The sequence below is a fragment of the Pygoscelis adeliae genome, unplaced genomic scaffold (genome assembly GCF_000699105.1).
Source record: "Pygoscelis adeliae isolate BGI_AS28 unplaced genomic scaffold, ASM69910v1 Scaffold47, whole genome shotgun sequence".
NCBI lineage: Eukaryota > Metazoa > Chordata > Aves > Sphenisciformes > Spheniscidae > Pygoscelis > Pygoscelis adeliae.
The window spans coordinates 970551-987872 of NW_008825255.1; the positions used below are offsets into that span (position 1 = coordinate 970551).

Here is a 17322-nt window from a genome sequence, read left to right on the forward strand (position 1 = left end):
TTGCTCAGCGGCTAAACTGATGCTCAGAATTTTGGAAAAGTCTTGGCAGAGTTTCAGTGAAACACTTCCAGGTCAGAGCCTGGAGCTTGTGAACATATTTGCATTTGATTTACCAGATTACCCACCCACTTAGAAGCCTAGAGTCAAGTGTTAGTCAGATGGGGCTGATAATAATTATCCGTCTGTTTTACTGGGATTTTTTTTAAGCATATTATTTATATGGTTGGAGCATAACTATTACCATGTATTTGTGAGGCACACAATCTAGACCCAGCAAAAATGAATGGTGATGCTTTCAGGAAGCTAGTGTCCCAACTGTCACACTAGGCTGGCAAAACATTGGCTCACTGGTTTGGTTTCCTTTCATGCTACAGATGCCCCTGATATTCCCCAAAACCTCAGCTGTGAAACATCCAACTTCCTGGTAATAAAATGCACCTGGAAACCAGGCAGACCCAGTGGACTATACGGAAAACGAAGAACAAACTACAGTTTATTTGAAAGGTAAAGCAATTCAGCACTAAAAAGAGTGAAAGGGTAGAACTGGAATATATCCATTGCTGCCTGTGACTTACTGCACCATGCCTATTTAAATGAGATAGTCTCCATTGTTTAGAGCCTAAAATACTTTTCAAGAGTTTGTGGAAGCTGAAACAAAACTAAACTTGGAGAACCCTCATCTAGCTCTGCAGAATTCCAATGGGAATTAAGGATGGCTTTACCCAAAGACTTAGGCCATTATGAACTCATGAGAAAATAAAGGGCTGAGTGTCTCAGGCTGCTACCAACGTGTAGATAAGACCAATATGAAAACGCAGGGAGATAGTAGGAGTCATTCACTAGTTTTTAAAATTTTTTTATATGCAACCTGGGTCAGATCATCTGTCAGATATTTACTGAGCTTCTGCTATGCAGGATGACAGAAATTCACTAAGGAACTATTGTAAGACAGGCCATGGGGCATTTCCCAAATACTACAAGGGAAAACAGCAATAAGCCTACACCCGTTCTCCTCCCAGCATTAAGAACTAGACAGTGTAGAGCAGGCAAAGTGCACATTACCTGGAAAACATTGAAATGGAAAATAACACTGGCATCATCCACAGAAAGGAGTGAAGACTGGTGTCCCACTAGTTTGTCTTACATCGTAGGCCATGTAAAGCCTTGAAAATGAAGAATCATTGTTTTGGAATAGCACTTGTAAATAGGATTCCTTGGTGGTTGTGATTAGAAGTCAGGAGTTAACAAAATTCTCATGGCAAGGAGGCTCCCCCGTAATGCCAAAGGAGCAGTCAGGGAAAGGAGCCAGGAGAGGCCTGAGTCACACAATCTGATGGGAAATGGAGTCTCATGGTGGCTTTGAAGCAAGTCAGAGGCAATGAGGATTGAGTTACAGTCGCAGATGTCATCCAGAATGCTAGTGCTAAAAAAGTCATTGGGTAGGGTGCAAAGAGGTGGACAAAACAGGGCAGGTATTCAAAGGAAAGGAGCTCCAGTCACTGGCTGCCCATATTCAGCTCATAAACGAGGACATAGTTCAGACTTGTTTCGCTCAGCCCAAAGCTGTGAGGAGATTAATGTGATGCATTTCAGGGTAAATATTCTCATCCTTGTTCTCAGCCCACACTGAGCTATTGAAATAGAGAGTATGGTATGGAGAAAACTCAGAGCTCAGCTAGAACACAGAAAAAATGCCCAAAGGAAGAAATTAAACTTGTGCTACTGAATGAGAGGTTTACGCAGATCATAATTAAAGCAACTTCTATGTACGTACATACAAAGAGATACACACTTCAGATTTTACCCCTAAAGATGTAACTCTGGTCTTGGCTGTTACCAGACTGCCTCCCCTACTTGTGATTTAAAAATGACTGGGACTAGTGGATGTATCCCAGGTAACAAACCTTAGTTTAGATTTGGCAGGGCTGATGATAGAAAGATGTAATGTGTGTGCATCTCCCTAGTTCAAAAAGCAATTAAGAACATTCTTTAAATGCAAATGTATGCTGATCTGAACAAAGATACTTTAAATCAGAATCTTAGTTGTGACTTGTGAGGTGGTTTTACAGGACCTACCTGTTTTCCAGGCTTTTGAGAAGTGAGAGGATGGAAATGTTATGCTAGTGGAAGAGGAGAGTTTCACGTGAGAACAGGGCAAGTCATGACTGATGCCACTTTAACCTGCGTTGTGGTGTTAGATATGCCTCTGCAATCAAATCATTCTGTAAGCCATGTGTCAGTGAACCCATCGTTCTTTACTGTGTTTTCAGTCTAGACTTCTGACTGTTGCTAGAAATTATCTTACTCAAAAATTAAGTTGTTCCCCCGCTTTTACTTTGTAGACTATCTGGTAAAAATGTTTCATGCGAAATCAATGAAATGAACAGAGAGCGTGTCTGTGGCTTTCCAGTACTGGCTGACCAAAAAACTTACGATTTCATATTAGGCGTCTCCAATCCTATCGGACAGACAGAGTCATCGCTTTTGGTTGACTTAACTCAAAGAGGTAAGACTTAAGAATTACAAAGGCAAAAAGATATGTTTATTGCATGCTAACCATTTCTTTGTTTTGGGTTTGAAGAACTCTGACATGGTATACTTGTCATTACTTTGCTTTATTGTTACCAGTATTTTGCTGTGTTCAATAATTTGAACTTGAAAAGAAAATAGCTTAGGACATGTCCTGAAGCAACGATTAGGTGTACAGGGCCAGTTCTTGACAGCAATGCTACCAGATTGGATACACTGCTATGTGGATAAATGCTACTTGTGATCTAATAATTAGCCAGCTGCTGTTGTTGTAATACATATTATTTCACATTCTATTACACATCAATAATTAAAATTTAGGTGTAACTTTATGAACTGTGAGTGACCCTGTATTTCAGTGTCTGCTTATAGGGCAAAATATTATGCAAGTTTGTAACAGCAGGATTTGGAGCATAAAAAAAGTAGCACTAAAAGGTAAAAGGTAATAACATTGCTATTGGTAATAGCCATGATCATCTGCTATCATGGTTTGTAGAAAGAAATTACTTCTTTCATTAGACCTTCAGTTTAAAAAAGGAAAGGGAGAAAATGACCACCTTTCTAGTGCTGTCTTCTCCATCCTTTTCCATCTGCCTCCACAACCACAGCTGAGGACTCAGGGATTCCTAATGGTTACAGAATTCCACCGTTCTCTCTGAAAAACTGAATTTGAAATAGAAGACGGTGCCCTTTTTTTGTCCATGTCCCAGTTCAAGTAGCCTGAGGTTAGAATTGTCAGAGTGAATTGGCAGGTCCTAAAAAGGCATAATTTGTTTCTGTTAATTATAAACTGGGCTGTTTTGCACCCAGTTGATGCGACTGCTATTTCCTATTTGTTTCCTTTCCTTTCTTTCCCTCACTGTCCACTTAATTCCCATCATAGAGTACATATTTCCTTAAGGGTAACTGGACCAATTCCAGCAGTAGAGATTTTTTTCTCTGATAGCTATGAATAGTAGTACTGAATATTATTGAAAAATTCCACGAAGGGGGTTTTGGGGAGGGAGAGGTCATTCAGGAGTCCTACCCTGTCCTAGCCTGCAGATTTTAAGTTCTAACTTTAAAAGTTCCCAGAAGGTGATCAAAGTTGAATGAGTTTCATCCGTCACTGTGGTCTTCTGACATAGCTCGCGTTTTGCTTTTTTGATAAAGTCAGTAGGAGGCGAAATGTTTTTCTGTGTCTCCAACTCCTTATCACACATGCTAGTATGCTCAGCCTTAAGTAAATCTGTTCCAATGTTTGATAGCTGAGAAGAGCATCAGGAATGAGACTGCTTGCAGGTGCCTTCCCAGCACCAGCTGTCCTAGATGCTGATCGGATCGCTTCTTTATCCTTCTGATTCTCTTCGATCTTTTAAAATCAGATTTTTCTGAACTAAAGTGAATGTTTTTTTTCTTAGAACTGAAAGTTTTTTCTTTATATTTTAAGTTCATCCAAAAACTCCAGAAAAGTTAACTGTTTCTGGGAACAGCTCTACAAGCGTCCATCTGCGTTGGTTTATAAATGGCAGCTTTGCTGAGATCAGGCTTCTGTGTCAAATTGAAATTAGCAGTGGTCACTATGAGCGAAAACTGGTAAGTGTTGCTTTTAATGGATTTTTTTTTTTTTGGCTCAGATGTGCATCTTTTTCACTGAACTAATTACATTTCAAATTCTTTTCTCCCTAAGAGCTTCATTCTGGTCATCTTGTTAAATGATTAATGTGGTAATGACTAGAAGTTCATCTACTAAAATCAGAAAAAGTTCTGCTCATCTCTGTGGTTGCCTGCTTTCTTTTTTTTTTGATTGGTTTTAAACCAATTTAGAGGAAAGTCAAATTACCCACCATGTTATTTGGTGCTTCAAGAGCGTGCATAGTGCTTTAGGCTGACCTGTTAGGTAACAGTCCTTGTACTTTGTCCTTCCTCATGCAAACTGTATTAACACAAGCTTGTTCCAGGATGCGCTGCTGCCCTGCAGACTTCCGCAGTGGTTGTTTCAGATTGCCACTTGCAATCTGTACTTGAATTTCTTTGGTTTTTTTTTCCCCTTGGAGAACACTGCATTTGCTTGCTGTCAGCAATTGACATGCATGTGGCTGTAACACGGAGCTGCTAAACCTGCTCGTATGTCAGTGGTGTAGAGGCACGATAGGGAAGGGTTCTCCCACTGGGTGTATCAGTAGGTAATCCCTAGTGAAGACCTCTGCAGCTGGAGAGAAGGTGGTATTTCTGGGTGGGGTTCAGATTTTCCAGCATTCAGGCTTCCAGCTGCTGCCCGGCTTTGGTGTTCTGCGTCACTGACTGGAGCTGCGTATTTACTCTGCTGACTGTCAGAGGAGCTTAGGATACTAATTTAGACACCACCATCAGATACTGAGTGTCAGTGGTAGGAATATATCCTCTTCTTCCGTATTGCCTAACGTAGTGTGGGGTGATCTGTGTCACTAGGGAAGCCTAATGGCAGAACTGCATGTCCGGTTGGCCTGAGGTTTACCCCCAAATTCTGTGTTTGTGCATTCAGATGGAGTATCTCTCACCAGCTTGGGTAGGCACATGCTGAATTACCAAGTCTTGGTGCACAGAGCCTGAATTTGTAATTTGAGCACATTAACTTCAGAGGCTGCTTTTTACAACACTTGTTTGATTTTTAGCAGGAATATTCTATTACCCACTGCATTTAGTTGCCTGTCGGGCACAGCTTTGGTCACAGCCTTGAATAAAGTAGCTCAAGCCACAGAAGTGATGCAGCTAAGACTGAAGATAATCATTATATACATTGCTTCTGAAATAATAGGGTAGTAGTTAACGCATGCTCTGTATTTTTAAAATACTTTCAAAGCATTTAGTGAGTGTGGAAGCCTTAAGCTTTTATATTTTCTCCATAATGACATGTGTTAAGTAGTACCCAGAGATTAGGTACTGCAAAGAAAATTGTAGATACATTTGGAATTAAAAGCAGAAGGAACTGGCTTTTAGGTGTACATAACAGCTCTGATAGGTGAGCTATGTTGGATTTTGGTATATAGTCTGAGATACCATCACCCACAGTTGTCTGCATTTCTCTGCTCCCAACAGTTACTGCTTCTGGAGCAGTCAGCAGGGGGAACAAACACCGAAGTGTCACCCACCCCCAGCTCCATTAGCTTAAACTGCTAAAAAAGTAGGTTTGCACAGTTCTGTCTAGCCACAGTTACACTGCTCGAAGCCTGGCGCACATACTTGCTTGTGAACTCTGCTACCAGGTTAGTAATCTGGGGCAGTGGGAGATGGTAAGGTCTTATGCTGCCACAGCAGTTTGATTCACTGCACCTGTATCAGACCCCACAGCTACAGATATTTTGAAACACAGCAAACAGCTTGGTAGAAGCTTTTATGTTGTCTCTGGTTGCTTAATAAAAAACCTCCAAGAGTTCCCTGTAATAAACAAAAGTAGCTGTGAAATTGTTATGGGATTTTACATGGCATTTTGAGGATGTTTTCAGAAGCTTTTTTTATATTTTTCACGTTGTCATTTGGCTTTAGAAATGCACAATTAGTTGCAGCTTCAAGTCACTTGGAGTCCAGTTTTTGGCAGCTGTGATGCACATGTGTTATAATTAGATTCAGTAAAAAATATTCCCAGGCTTAGGGTTTGTTTAAGTAGTCATGAAACTGAAATACGCCCTAGACTCGCACGGTTTTAAGAATAACAGGAGAGATTAGTCCTGTCATAAGAGCTGTGAACAGAGATCACCTGGGTAAGACTTGGATACTATCTTTTGAAGAAAAAAGGGCTGCCTAGGAAGAAGACTGCATGATAAGCATCTTGCTCAGGCTGTCTTTAGCATGCTTCTGTGCATGTATCTTAGGAAAAAGGCCTTTGTCCACCCAGTTTGATGTGCACATGCACAGTGGAAGCGGGAAGTGCAGGTTCTGAACACCAGAGGTGAAATCCTGGCCTGCCTCACATTGAACAGAAGTTTTGCTGCATATAGGAGAGGGGGACCGGACAGGATAGATGGGAAGCAGCAGCCTGCTACTGTATGCAGAGCTCATCCCATTGAAGGCTCATCTCCTTTTCATGTTTTACACCTCAAAGGTGCTACCTACTGTCATATTTCAGCTTCTGTGCTATAGGTGACTTCATTTTGGCAAATCTCTGAAAAATTTTCCTTTGTTTAGGTTGATTGCATAGGAAATACTTTTCTTTTTCATTAATTTCTTTATAGGGCTTGACTGCAGCTTTTTTTTCACAGTCGGTATTTTTGGGGAAAAATACCACCTTTTTAGGTGTTAACTTTCAGCATAATCTAGGAGCAAAAAAAATATGTGCAACACGTCAATTTCTGTAAATTTTTAACAGCACAATGTCTCCATGCCTGGTGGAAAATTCTCAACTTACACAGCTCAGCTGAACGCATTGCACCCATATACCAAATACCAGTTGAGGGTGCGCTGTTCGGCTGCTGACCACTTCTGGAGGTGGAGTGGCTGGAGCAGGATAGAGGAGCACACAACACTGGAAGCCCGTAAGTTTATTTAATTCTTTGTTGATAAAATGTTGACATTGTGAAGCCATATATTTTAAAATTAGCCATCTAAAAAGCTTACTTTTTGATAGATGGTAAATTGTCTACTGTGCAACTTGGAAAAAAACCCCAAAACTTTTTTTTTTTTTTCTTCTTAGCTCCTGCAAGAGGACCAGATATCTGGAGAGAGAGAAGTCCTTCTGGAAAAAGTCTAAAAATCTTTTGGAAGGTAGATAGGACACTTAGTTTTAAAATATTATGTAATGTAACTCTATGAAAAACTATTTCCTTACACATTTATAAATGAGTAAAGTTTACAGTCAATAAATCGGACTGTTTTTCTTAACTTTTTATATAACCATCCATTGAGACAATTATTTTTCCCCAAATGAGAATATTATTAAAGTTTTATAATTTAAACATTGCATTGAGAAGCATTTCACATGAAGAATTAAATTTTTAATACATCCCAGCTGAAAATAAATTCTCAAAGTCACTTTTTTCTGCCTCGTAGTCCTATACATTCATCAGACTAGATCAGGACATTAAACTCATGTTATCCTATGTCTTCTTTTGTTTATTCCGTTTTGGTTTTAATGTGCTCCTCTTTGTTCGTTCATAGCCTTTATCCCTTTCTGAAGCCAATGGAAAAATAGTGTCTCATGAAGTGTCCTGCTACCTGCTAGAGACGCCACTGGAGTATAAAGAAGTCACTGAACCCTCAAACAGTACTGAGATAAAACTTGGAAAAAATGACTGTGTAATTAGCGTTGTAGCCAAAAACCATGCAGGCTCGTCTCCTCCCTCGAGGATAACGAGCGTGGAACTTCCAAGCGGTGAGTGCTCACAGCAGAGAGCTAAACACTTTCAAAGCTTGGGGAATACCTGGGCGAGTTTGTTTATTGAAAAATAAGATGATAACATGCTTTGTTTGTTTGTGTTTGGTTTCTGGTTTATTTCCCCACCCAAATCTACTGCATGGGGGAAGAAAAAAATGGCTGCTTTGCTTTCAGGGTAGCAGGTCTCGCCTATTAAGTGTGCTGTCTGCATAAAAGGAGGGTGATAGTGTGCAGTCTCTGCAACTATTTGCGCTTTTCTGGACACCTCCCAGGAACAACAAGAATGAGGCTTCAAAGCATTAGTGTCAATCTCAGATGTTTAGGGAGCTGAGTTTATTTCTGTGTGTTCTTGTTGAGACGCTGAAAAGTTTTACATGCTAAAGAGAATCAGAATAAAGTTTTGGGGGTGTTGTGTGGCATTTTAAGGGGAGAGTTGTCAGTTCAATGCCTGTGAGCTCTGGAGGAGAATATTAATCGGTCTGGTTGGTAAAGTGTTGGCACCCTTGTGCTAGGAGCTGGGGTTTGAAAAGGAGGTAGGACTTCAGCTTGCCAAATAAAACACTGCCACTTTGCTGCGGGCTTTTGTAAAGGGAAATAGCTGAGCCAGATGGTTTTCTGCTCCTAACACTGAGCTTGGGGAGATCATATTGCATGTGGCTGTTGAGAGTCCATGCTTTGCTGCACACCAGGAAGAGTGTATCTCCCAAAGCCGAAACCTTTAGCTCCGGATCTGCCTGATGCTCTGCAGGAAGGACATATTTACACAGCGAGGCCCCTCTCTGCTTGTTTGCCAGGAGCATGTATGGTGCTGCTTCTCCTTCCCCACCCAGAGAACAGGTATCACAGTTGCCTGTCTTGCAACTCAGGTTCTGATAAGGCAGTGCCATCTCTCGCAGGAAGAAACATGCTTTGGCTGAGGTTCACAATGAAATACAAGTTTGTTTCTATGCAAAGGAAAACCATTGCTCCTAATGTTTCTTGTGCTTCTCCGAAACACCAAACCTAAAAATGTATTCTTAGTCTGCTCCTTGGAGGGAAAAGTAATTGTATGGGACAGCTGAATGAATGAAAATGCTTTTATAGCTCTCCTTCAGCAGTGAAAGAACGAGACTTTGGGAGTCGGGGAGGTCTCTGTAATAGGTTTGTGGTGTGGGACAGCTGATGGCAGCTGGAGCTTTGCATTCATTTGTAGCTTTCTCTCCGATGTCTGAGGTTCCCTTTGGTGTTACCCAACTTGTACTCGTCGAAGATTTGCTCCCAAGTTGGTATAGGAATTATCTGAGTCACTGGCTGGAGTCATGAAGGATGACTCATTCACTGAACTGGATGACATTTCTGCCCAAACATCTTTTCTGGCTGCTTCCTGTGTACAGTCTGTAAGTGCTTTTAACGTCCGTAAGAGAGCAGTGGCTCCGAAGCTTGAGATCTGCTGAGGTTTTGTGAAAACTGAAAACACAAACAAAGGGTGCTCTGCCTTAAATAATTTCTCACTGTCTCTGAAAAGTGCTCTGTAGGGAGTCGGGGCATATAATCTGGCTGTTACAGGCTCCCCTACCACAGTAGTATTGTAGTGCTAGTAGTTACTTCTACTAGTCTAGGTTGCAGCTATAAATACACCAAAATGAGCAGTACTGCCCTGTGTGAATTTCTAGTCATCTGGCTCAGGAAATTAAATTGAGTGTCGTGTATTTAAGCATTTTTTAGGGAGTATGTGCTCACTGTCAGTAGAAAGTCTTTCCTGTAAATAGGAAAATTAAAGCAGTCTTATTAGAAGACTGCTTTATCCAGCGTCATAGAAGTGTAGTTTCACTGGATGCATAGTAGTTTTTTAGGGAAAAGTATTGTAAAACTTCTGGAGTTGACTTGTCTTTTTTCAATCATGTGTGTCTTTCTTGCAATGAGCAAGATAGAGAAGGATTGTACACTTAGCTGTATGTTAAGATTATTTAGAGTCCTTCGACATTCACAGCACATCTGTGAAAGTAAAGTTTTTACAGCACTGCTTCTTAAAAACTGCCCTTGCCCTTCAGCCTTCCATAGTTTATGGCTTTAATAACATGAAATAATAGACTCAATAGGGAGCATAGATGAGAACACTGAAAAAGGAAAAACTGAGACCCTGAGATTGTTTTTGCAGATCTGTCATGGGGCAACAGCTGTTGTGGTGGCCTTTGGAAAACATCCCTTTGCTCGGTGGGGTCCCATCTGATGGACAGCCATGGAGGGAAGCTGCAGGAATCAGAAGTCATTCCAAGATCTGATCACTTCAAGGGCAGCTAAACCTTTGATGATCAGAAACAAGAAAAATAAACTAAAGGCGAACCTTTTTTTTTTTTTTTTTTTTAAACTTATCCTTGGTAGACTGGAGCCCTTCCATAAAGTTCACCAGAAACTTGACTTTTGCTGTTGATTCTTGGTGAAAAATGGTTGTCTGTGGTCAGGCAAGTGACAGCAAGACACTTTGAAAGAAACACAGAGCAAACTGTTTGATGAAATGACAGCAGGAAAAAAACTGGAGGCTCCTGCAAAATCGGTGTCAAGTCAGAATTGAACCTGACATCTGCTGTAAATCCTTACCTTAAAAAAGTGCTTTTTAAGCCAGTCCTGAGCTGCAGCACTTCTCGTCATCATACTTAAGGCTGACTGAGGGATTTGCTGCAGGCTACGTCTGATTTCCAGCACTTCAGAAAGCACAGTTGAGTGCACCGCCAGGAGCGCGCCTCTCATTCTTAGAAATGACTGCAGTTTATTAAACCTTTGTGCTGTGGCTGGAAGGCTTTCTTCCAGCTTGGACTATAGATAAGTGTCTGCCCTCTGATGGATTTTTTGTGTCGTCTTTGTTGCAGACAATGTCAAAACAGATCGGGCCATGGCAATGGGGAATGGAATTTATATTTCTTGGAATTCTTACCCCAACATGACCTGTGGCTACATAGTAAAATGGTGTCATTCATCTGGATCTGAACCCTGTAGTGTGGACTGGCAGAAATTTCCTTCAAATACAACAGATGCAGTGATAAAGTCTGGTAAGTCAGAAATAATTTTCTGTGAGTCTTTCTGGTTGAGAGCCTGAGTAGCAAGTAGAATGAGAGCAGCATCAATGCTATAGGTTGAAGATAATTGCATTGCTGTGTGCTTGTGTATATAAATGAACCCCTTCTTGGTACTATGTTTATTTTAATCTCTTACACAGCCTTGCCAAATCCAAATATTAGTCTTGACTTAACTGTTATCATCTTATGTTTATTAACTGTTTTGAAATTACCTCTTCTAGCTACACCCAAAAACTTCCTAACTCAGCCTAATGCATAACAGCTAATCTAGGGTTTGGGGTTTTATTTGGATTCTAAACATAAACAGCACTGCTCAGGATGGGGGAAGACTAATCCGTTGTTTTTACATGAGGCAGATTTTTTCAAGTGTGACCTCCATGTGTTGGCTTGCTGTCAGCAATTGAAATTTCCTGGAACAGGGCACATTCCAGGTCTCTAGATGCTGGTGGGCAGATCAGGGAAATGAAACTCAGCTGTGGTGGGACTAGTAGGAGCAGAAGAGGAAAGAGGATCCAAGAAGGATGTAGGATTTTTCTCTGCTGTTTAAAAGGGTGTATAGAAGAGTTTAGTATATAAAGTCTTCATTAGAGAAAACAACTTGGAGCTGTGTGCATAGAAAAGTTGGGGGAGAGTGAGACCTGGGGGGGGGGAGCGGGCAATATGTTTGCCTGCCTGGAATTACAACACTGTGTCCATGTTGTTTTCGTCTGTGCTGGCTAGAGCCTGCTTTTTCTAAGCAGACAAAACTATGTCTGTCCAACGATGCACTGCTCTAGTCCTGAGCACTTTCCTGGGATGCTTCTTGTGGCAGATTGTGGGAGTTACCAGGCTGCTAGGGCTGGGCTCAAGTTGGCAAATTCACCTCTGCATTTAGTCCTGCCAGGAGAATCTCTCAGGCTGGACTTGAACTCTTGCAAAACCCACTTGACTTCTGTAGAGTTTCACAGTGGCATCTTGTTTAGAAAAAATCTTGAAAGTAGTGTACACGCCTGACTTGGGAAATCCTGGGAAGTCGTAAATTATTTATACGTTGTAGTATCAAACACCTATGCCTCCACCAAAGATATGTGAAGCAGAAATTTCATGACTATCTGTTTTATAGAGTCAGTTCAGGCCTGGAGTTCATTGCTTAAGTGCTTCACTATCACTTTTGAGAGTTCTCTGAATTTCTTTTGTACTGTTGCTGTAATAAGCCTGGGTATTTCCAAATACATTTGTATTTCTGAGCAGGAGGCAGGATCTACATGGCTGCCGTGGGAGGAAAGGAAGAGGATTGTTTCTGGTTACTTCAGTTTGTGTTTCTGCATGGAAAGAGCAATTTATGCCATTTGAGTAGCTTGTTTTGAATACTATTTGTTTAGAACCAAAATTTCTCCGGGAGCTAGATTTGCTTACTGCTTCTAAACTGCATCTCATGGCATAGCTTTTGTAGGAATTACAAGTAGAGGTAGTATTTATACCTAACACTGTGGTCTGAGACTTTGTAATTTTTTAATATGTATTTATATGTCTGTATCATGTGAAAGCTAAAAGCATCACTCTTCATAAGTGAAATATTCTTACAGCTATTTTTCTCTTGCAGCTCTGTTTAGACCTGGTGTGAGATACAACTTTTCACTATATGGCTGCAAATCCAGTGGATATCAGTTATTGAAAAACATAACTGGGTATATGAAAGAACTGCGTAAGTGCACTTTATCGTTCAGGATCTTTACAAAGTGAATTTAAACTGTGTCTATTTTTAGCTCAGTGTTGGCAGAAGAAGATTGAGACCAGAATCCCCATACAATACTACTGACTTCTGCTCGTTCTCTGTATATAATGATAATACATTTCTCTAGCCACTTCCAGTTCCCAGCATGCAATAACCCTGTGTTTTCCAGCTTGTGTGGTGGCACTAGGTGTCACAGAAGTTTGCTCTGAAGACAGTGGTCTTCAGAGTTGAAGGCACAGGCATAATTTGAACCACAGGGATGGGGTTACTTCTGCAGGAGAGGAGGCAACTCTTTTTGATTTGTCAAGTCAAAGTAAACTTCTGAGCACATTTGGTACAGCTCAGGAAATATAAAAAGTGTCCACAACATTTCTGTTTAAAAGCACTTCTTAGACCAGAACTAGATCCTAGCATACAAGCCACTTTGAGAATTGCACTTGTATTCCCTCCCGTACCAACCCCATCTGGGTAACTGCAGTTTGATCTAGGGCTGAGCTTTGCTTGCCTGGAGATGCATTAGTGTCTGAATGCTTTCTGTTCCCAGGAATCTGAACATGGCTTTACCCTTTAACATCACAACTGTATTGTATTGTAACTACAGCACCCATTTCACTTAGAAGTTTAATGTGTTTTCTGCTAAAATAGTTTGCTTGGAAAACTGAGCTGCTGACATAATCTGAGCCCTTGGAAATGCCGTTGCTTATTTCATTGCTAAGGTTGAAGGTGAGGTTAAGGCAATTTTACCAGAAACTCAACTTCCAGTCATTTATATCTCTCAAAATCCTGAACAGTTTCCCAGAAGATTTTTCCATATGTATTCTCAACAGATTGGAAGCTTTCAAGGTAAAAGGATAAAGACTTTTGGGGGACTAAAAATGCATTGAACATGCAGAAGAAACTTATTAGGAACTGAGAAATGTATTCACTTTGCACAAGAGCATAGATTCAGTCTAAAACTTCAAATTTGCCTTTGGACAGATAACCATCAAGACAAAAATAGATGCATTCTTAAACATGAGTTCAGCACTGATAGTCTGACATTTGGCATTTATCTAAGTCCTGATGCGCATGACTTTACACAATATCTGATGTAACACTTTCAGTAGGGTACAGGTATTGGAATAAGGACTTGTGATGCCTGCTAAGTAGTAGCTCTTTTAAGCTGAGATAGATTTCCATGATAGGAATGTGGAGTTTGTTTAATTTGAAGACAAGCTATGAAGTCACAGAGTTAAAGCCTTTAAAAGCTAAGTAATTTGTATGCTCTGAATGTTTATGCAATCTTTTGGGGTTTGTTGCAGAAAGAAAGGTGTTTGCATATATGTGTCTGTAAGAAGGCTGCCCAAGGAAAGATTTTTCTTTCAGCTTCTGTTAGTAGATAATACTGCAGTAATTAATAGCAATGAGACTGACATACTTGTATTTTTGTCGTTATCACCTGCTAAGTCTTTTCACATGTTCTTCAGAATGAGGGAAAAGTATTCAAGAAAAAGTTGAAAATGCTAGTCCTGAAATAAAACTGATTAAACACTTACATGGATTCAGCATTTAATGGTAATGTGGTTTCTTACTATCTTTTTCCTTTGTAATTCTCCCTACAGCTCCAAAACGTGCACCAAATTTTACTGTAGAAGAAACCTCTTCAGATTCTATATTGGTAAAATGGGAAGACATTCCTATTGAAGATTGTCAGGGGTTTTTGGAGGGGTATCGGCTTTCCTTTGCAAAAGGTGAAAAAGGTGTTTTAAAGCCTAGGCTTTCGGAATCAGGTAAATGAAATCTATAGATTGCAACTTCCTTGCTCGAGCTTTTTTTTTTTTTTTTTTTTAATAATTTAATTTCACTTTAAAAAAAGATGCTTTAATCATAATTCAGTTGCATTACTCACTGGCATAATTGGCCCCTGATATGTGACAAAAGCATTTGAAATAATTGGCTCCTTGTGTGATTAGCACAGTTGTTTATTAATATAAGGCAAAAGTCGGAGAAAACCCTGCATAAAGCTGTGCAGTGACTAAGTGGCAATGTGACACGCTGCCCTGTGTACAGATACCCTGGCTAGATGAGACATGGGGGAGGTTACGTGGCTATATTTAATTGGGTATATTCTTCCAGCACCCGTCTTGTAAGGACATCTCTGTTACAGAACTGAAGCCTGATTCACATTAACGTGAGAGGACAAGCAGGAGTGGAAGAAACTGAAGTAAATCGCAGCAACAACACACTCCTGTGCTGTTTGGTGCTGTGTAAGCAAGCAGCATTGCTAGGATTCTTTATTTCAGTTTTCCTTTACACAGATTGTTCTTCAGGTTTCATACGCTGACTTCAGGAAAGTCTTGCTAAAGCTGAGGCTTTCTGTGGGAATCCTTTCTTATAAGGTTATGCTTTTTTACTGCTTCCAAACAAACAGGGAATCCAGAACTTAAAGTTAAGAATATCACTGACTTAACAAAGAAGTCTTTGAAAATACTTGATCTTCAAGGCAAAACAAGTTACCAGCTGGACCTGCAAGCCTACACTGCTGGTGGGTTGAGCCCTCCAAACAGCCTCTATGTGGTGACGAAGGAGGACTGTAAGTTGAATATCCCTGTTCATTAATAGTCTTCAGCACAGGGCCTGTACAATGTATATAAAGCTGAGCTTATTTTGGTTTTTTTCTGGTCCCATTAGGTAGTTCGGGCCTACAGTCTAATTTTTAATTTATTTAGTTGGTTATTTTTAAATACAAAAATTGGTACACTTCAGGGTGAGGAAAAGTTCCTTTCCTGTTACAGCTAGCTACCTTGTAGTTCATGGTAATGTATGCAAGAAAAATAACTTCTAAACTACTACTAAATACGGTGGACTCTGAACTTAGTCTTCTCAAGCAGCTAGTTGTTTTTGTCAAGTTTCCCATTATGAATATCTGCTAATACATGGTGGGAAGAAAGACATTGTGGAAGTATTTACCAATTTCAGAATTATAAACAGATGCCTCACTGCTTTGAACTCAGTTTTATCGATCCCCTGACAGAAACAAACCCAGAGAGACAGTTAGGAAAAAAACAGATTGACTTTGGGGAATGGAGGGGGGAAGGAAATATTTCATGTGAAAGACTAAACACTAAGGTGCAACTAAAATACACAAAAAATCAAACTTGAGGCACTTAACATCAATGGAGGAAGGCAGTGGGAATGTATTGGAGCTAAACCCTGGGGATTAGAAGCATGGTAAACCGTATAAAAGGCAGTGCAGTTTGTGCAATGAGTTGTTGGCCTATAAGAGCCATTACCAGAGATTTGGCCGGTTCAAGTAACCTGAAAGTGCAATTCCAGTGCTTACTGAGAACAGAAATTACAGTGGCAATCAGTCTTGTATTGCACCAGAAGCCTTTCGCAATTAAGCAATCAGAGAGAATTATCTGCTGATTCCTGTAGGTATCGCTGAATCAGCTCTGTTTATGGATGGACTTTTGCCCTTCCAGCAAAGGGGAAGTGTATGGTATAGATACGCTTCACTGTCACTATTTGCAGACCACTGTTAGATGAGTTTGATGAAACGGTCTCTAATCTGTGGGAATGTTAGAAAAGGCATAAAAGTTGCTGCTAACTTTGGATATATATATATACTGTCTTTTCTTTTTTTGTCCCCCAGCTGTAGGATTAATCATTGCGATTCTCATTCCTGTGGCAGTGGTTGTGCTGCTTGGAGTGGTGGCCAGCATCTTCTGCTATCAAAAGAGGGAATGGTAAATGCATTCAGTTCTGATCTTTTCCTGGATGTGTTTGCTTCAGTGCTAGAATTTTCCATTATTTTAGTTACTCTCTGTTTTCTCCAAGTACCCAAAGATGTCAGTGGGCTTTGTTTAAAGGTGGGTGGCAAAAACATACTGTAGAAGGTGAGGGAGAAATTGAGTTGGAGAGATGTCAGAGTGAGGAATGCAAAAAGGTTTTGCAGGAGCCTGTCTCCCAGTGAGCACCGCTTATAAATAGTTCCCAAGTGGAAATAAGCTGGCGACATACTAATTTGTGAGCCATCCACAAACACTCAGGTAGGCATACCATCTTCAACTTCCCGTAAACGTGGTGTATCAAGTTCCCCAGAGGTTTGCTGTTTTTTCCATTAAAGACTCCCTGAAAGTGTAACACACTAAATCTTTGTGCCAGATGTCTTCAGTATTCTGAATTAAAGGGAAATGCCCTGACCCCTGTTGTGTATTCACAGTCTGCTTCAGGGCTTGGTAACTTTTAAAAGGTTGTTCTTTCCTCTTTAAAGGATTAAAGAAACATTTTATCCAGAGATCCCGAATCCTGAGAACAGTAAGGCACTGCAGTTTCAGAAGAACATCTGTGAGGTAACCCACATTTTAAATCTAGTATTTTAAACTTCTAAAAGGTATTGCAATTAAAGAATTCCTTTGCAAACTTTGACTCTTCTGCTCCAGTTGTAGAAAAAACTCTGTGGGAAGGGGGAACATGACAAGGTATCGAGTAACGTTTGTCAGGTGCTAGCTAGAACTTTCTTATTGTTAATTTAGGTACTTGCAAAGTTTGAACTAGGAAAGGACTGCTGCATTTCTCTCCTCCTGCACTAATGGGAAGTGTCAGTACATGATACTGATGTGGGAGTAAGGTACCCATCTTTGTTACAGTGTTACAAGAAGTAGAAAGTGTGGAGAAGAGAAGATGCCATATCCCAAACCTCCTGGTAGACACGG

General features: G+C 40.4%; 1 protein-coding gene across 1 annotated transcript in view; it reads left to right on the forward strand.

Annotated features, from left to right (window-relative positions):
- Positions 1–17322, forward strand: part of LIFR (leukemia inhibitory factor receptor alpha) — a 40601-nt gene that overhangs the window by 20936 nt on the left and 2343 nt on the right. Inside the window, exons 8-19 of the mRNA XM_009329433.1 lie at positions 375–504; positions 2343–2506; positions 3959–4104; positions 6854–7019; positions 7178–7248; positions 7642–7855; positions 10705–10884; positions 12494–12595; positions 14227–14394; positions 15036–15197; positions 16260–16353; positions 16881–16959. Coding sequence (XP_009327708.1) covers positions 375–504; positions 2343–2506; positions 3959–4104; positions 6854–7019; positions 7178–7248; positions 7642–7855; positions 10705–10884; positions 12494–12595; positions 14227–14394; positions 15036–15197; positions 16260–16353; positions 16881–16959 — 1676 coding nt within the window. The remainder of the gene's footprint in view (positions 1–374; positions 505–2342; positions 2507–3958; positions 4105–6853; positions 7020–7177; positions 7249–7641; positions 7856–10704; positions 10885–12493; positions 12596–14226; positions 14395–15035; positions 15198–16259; positions 16354–16880; positions 16960–17322) is intronic.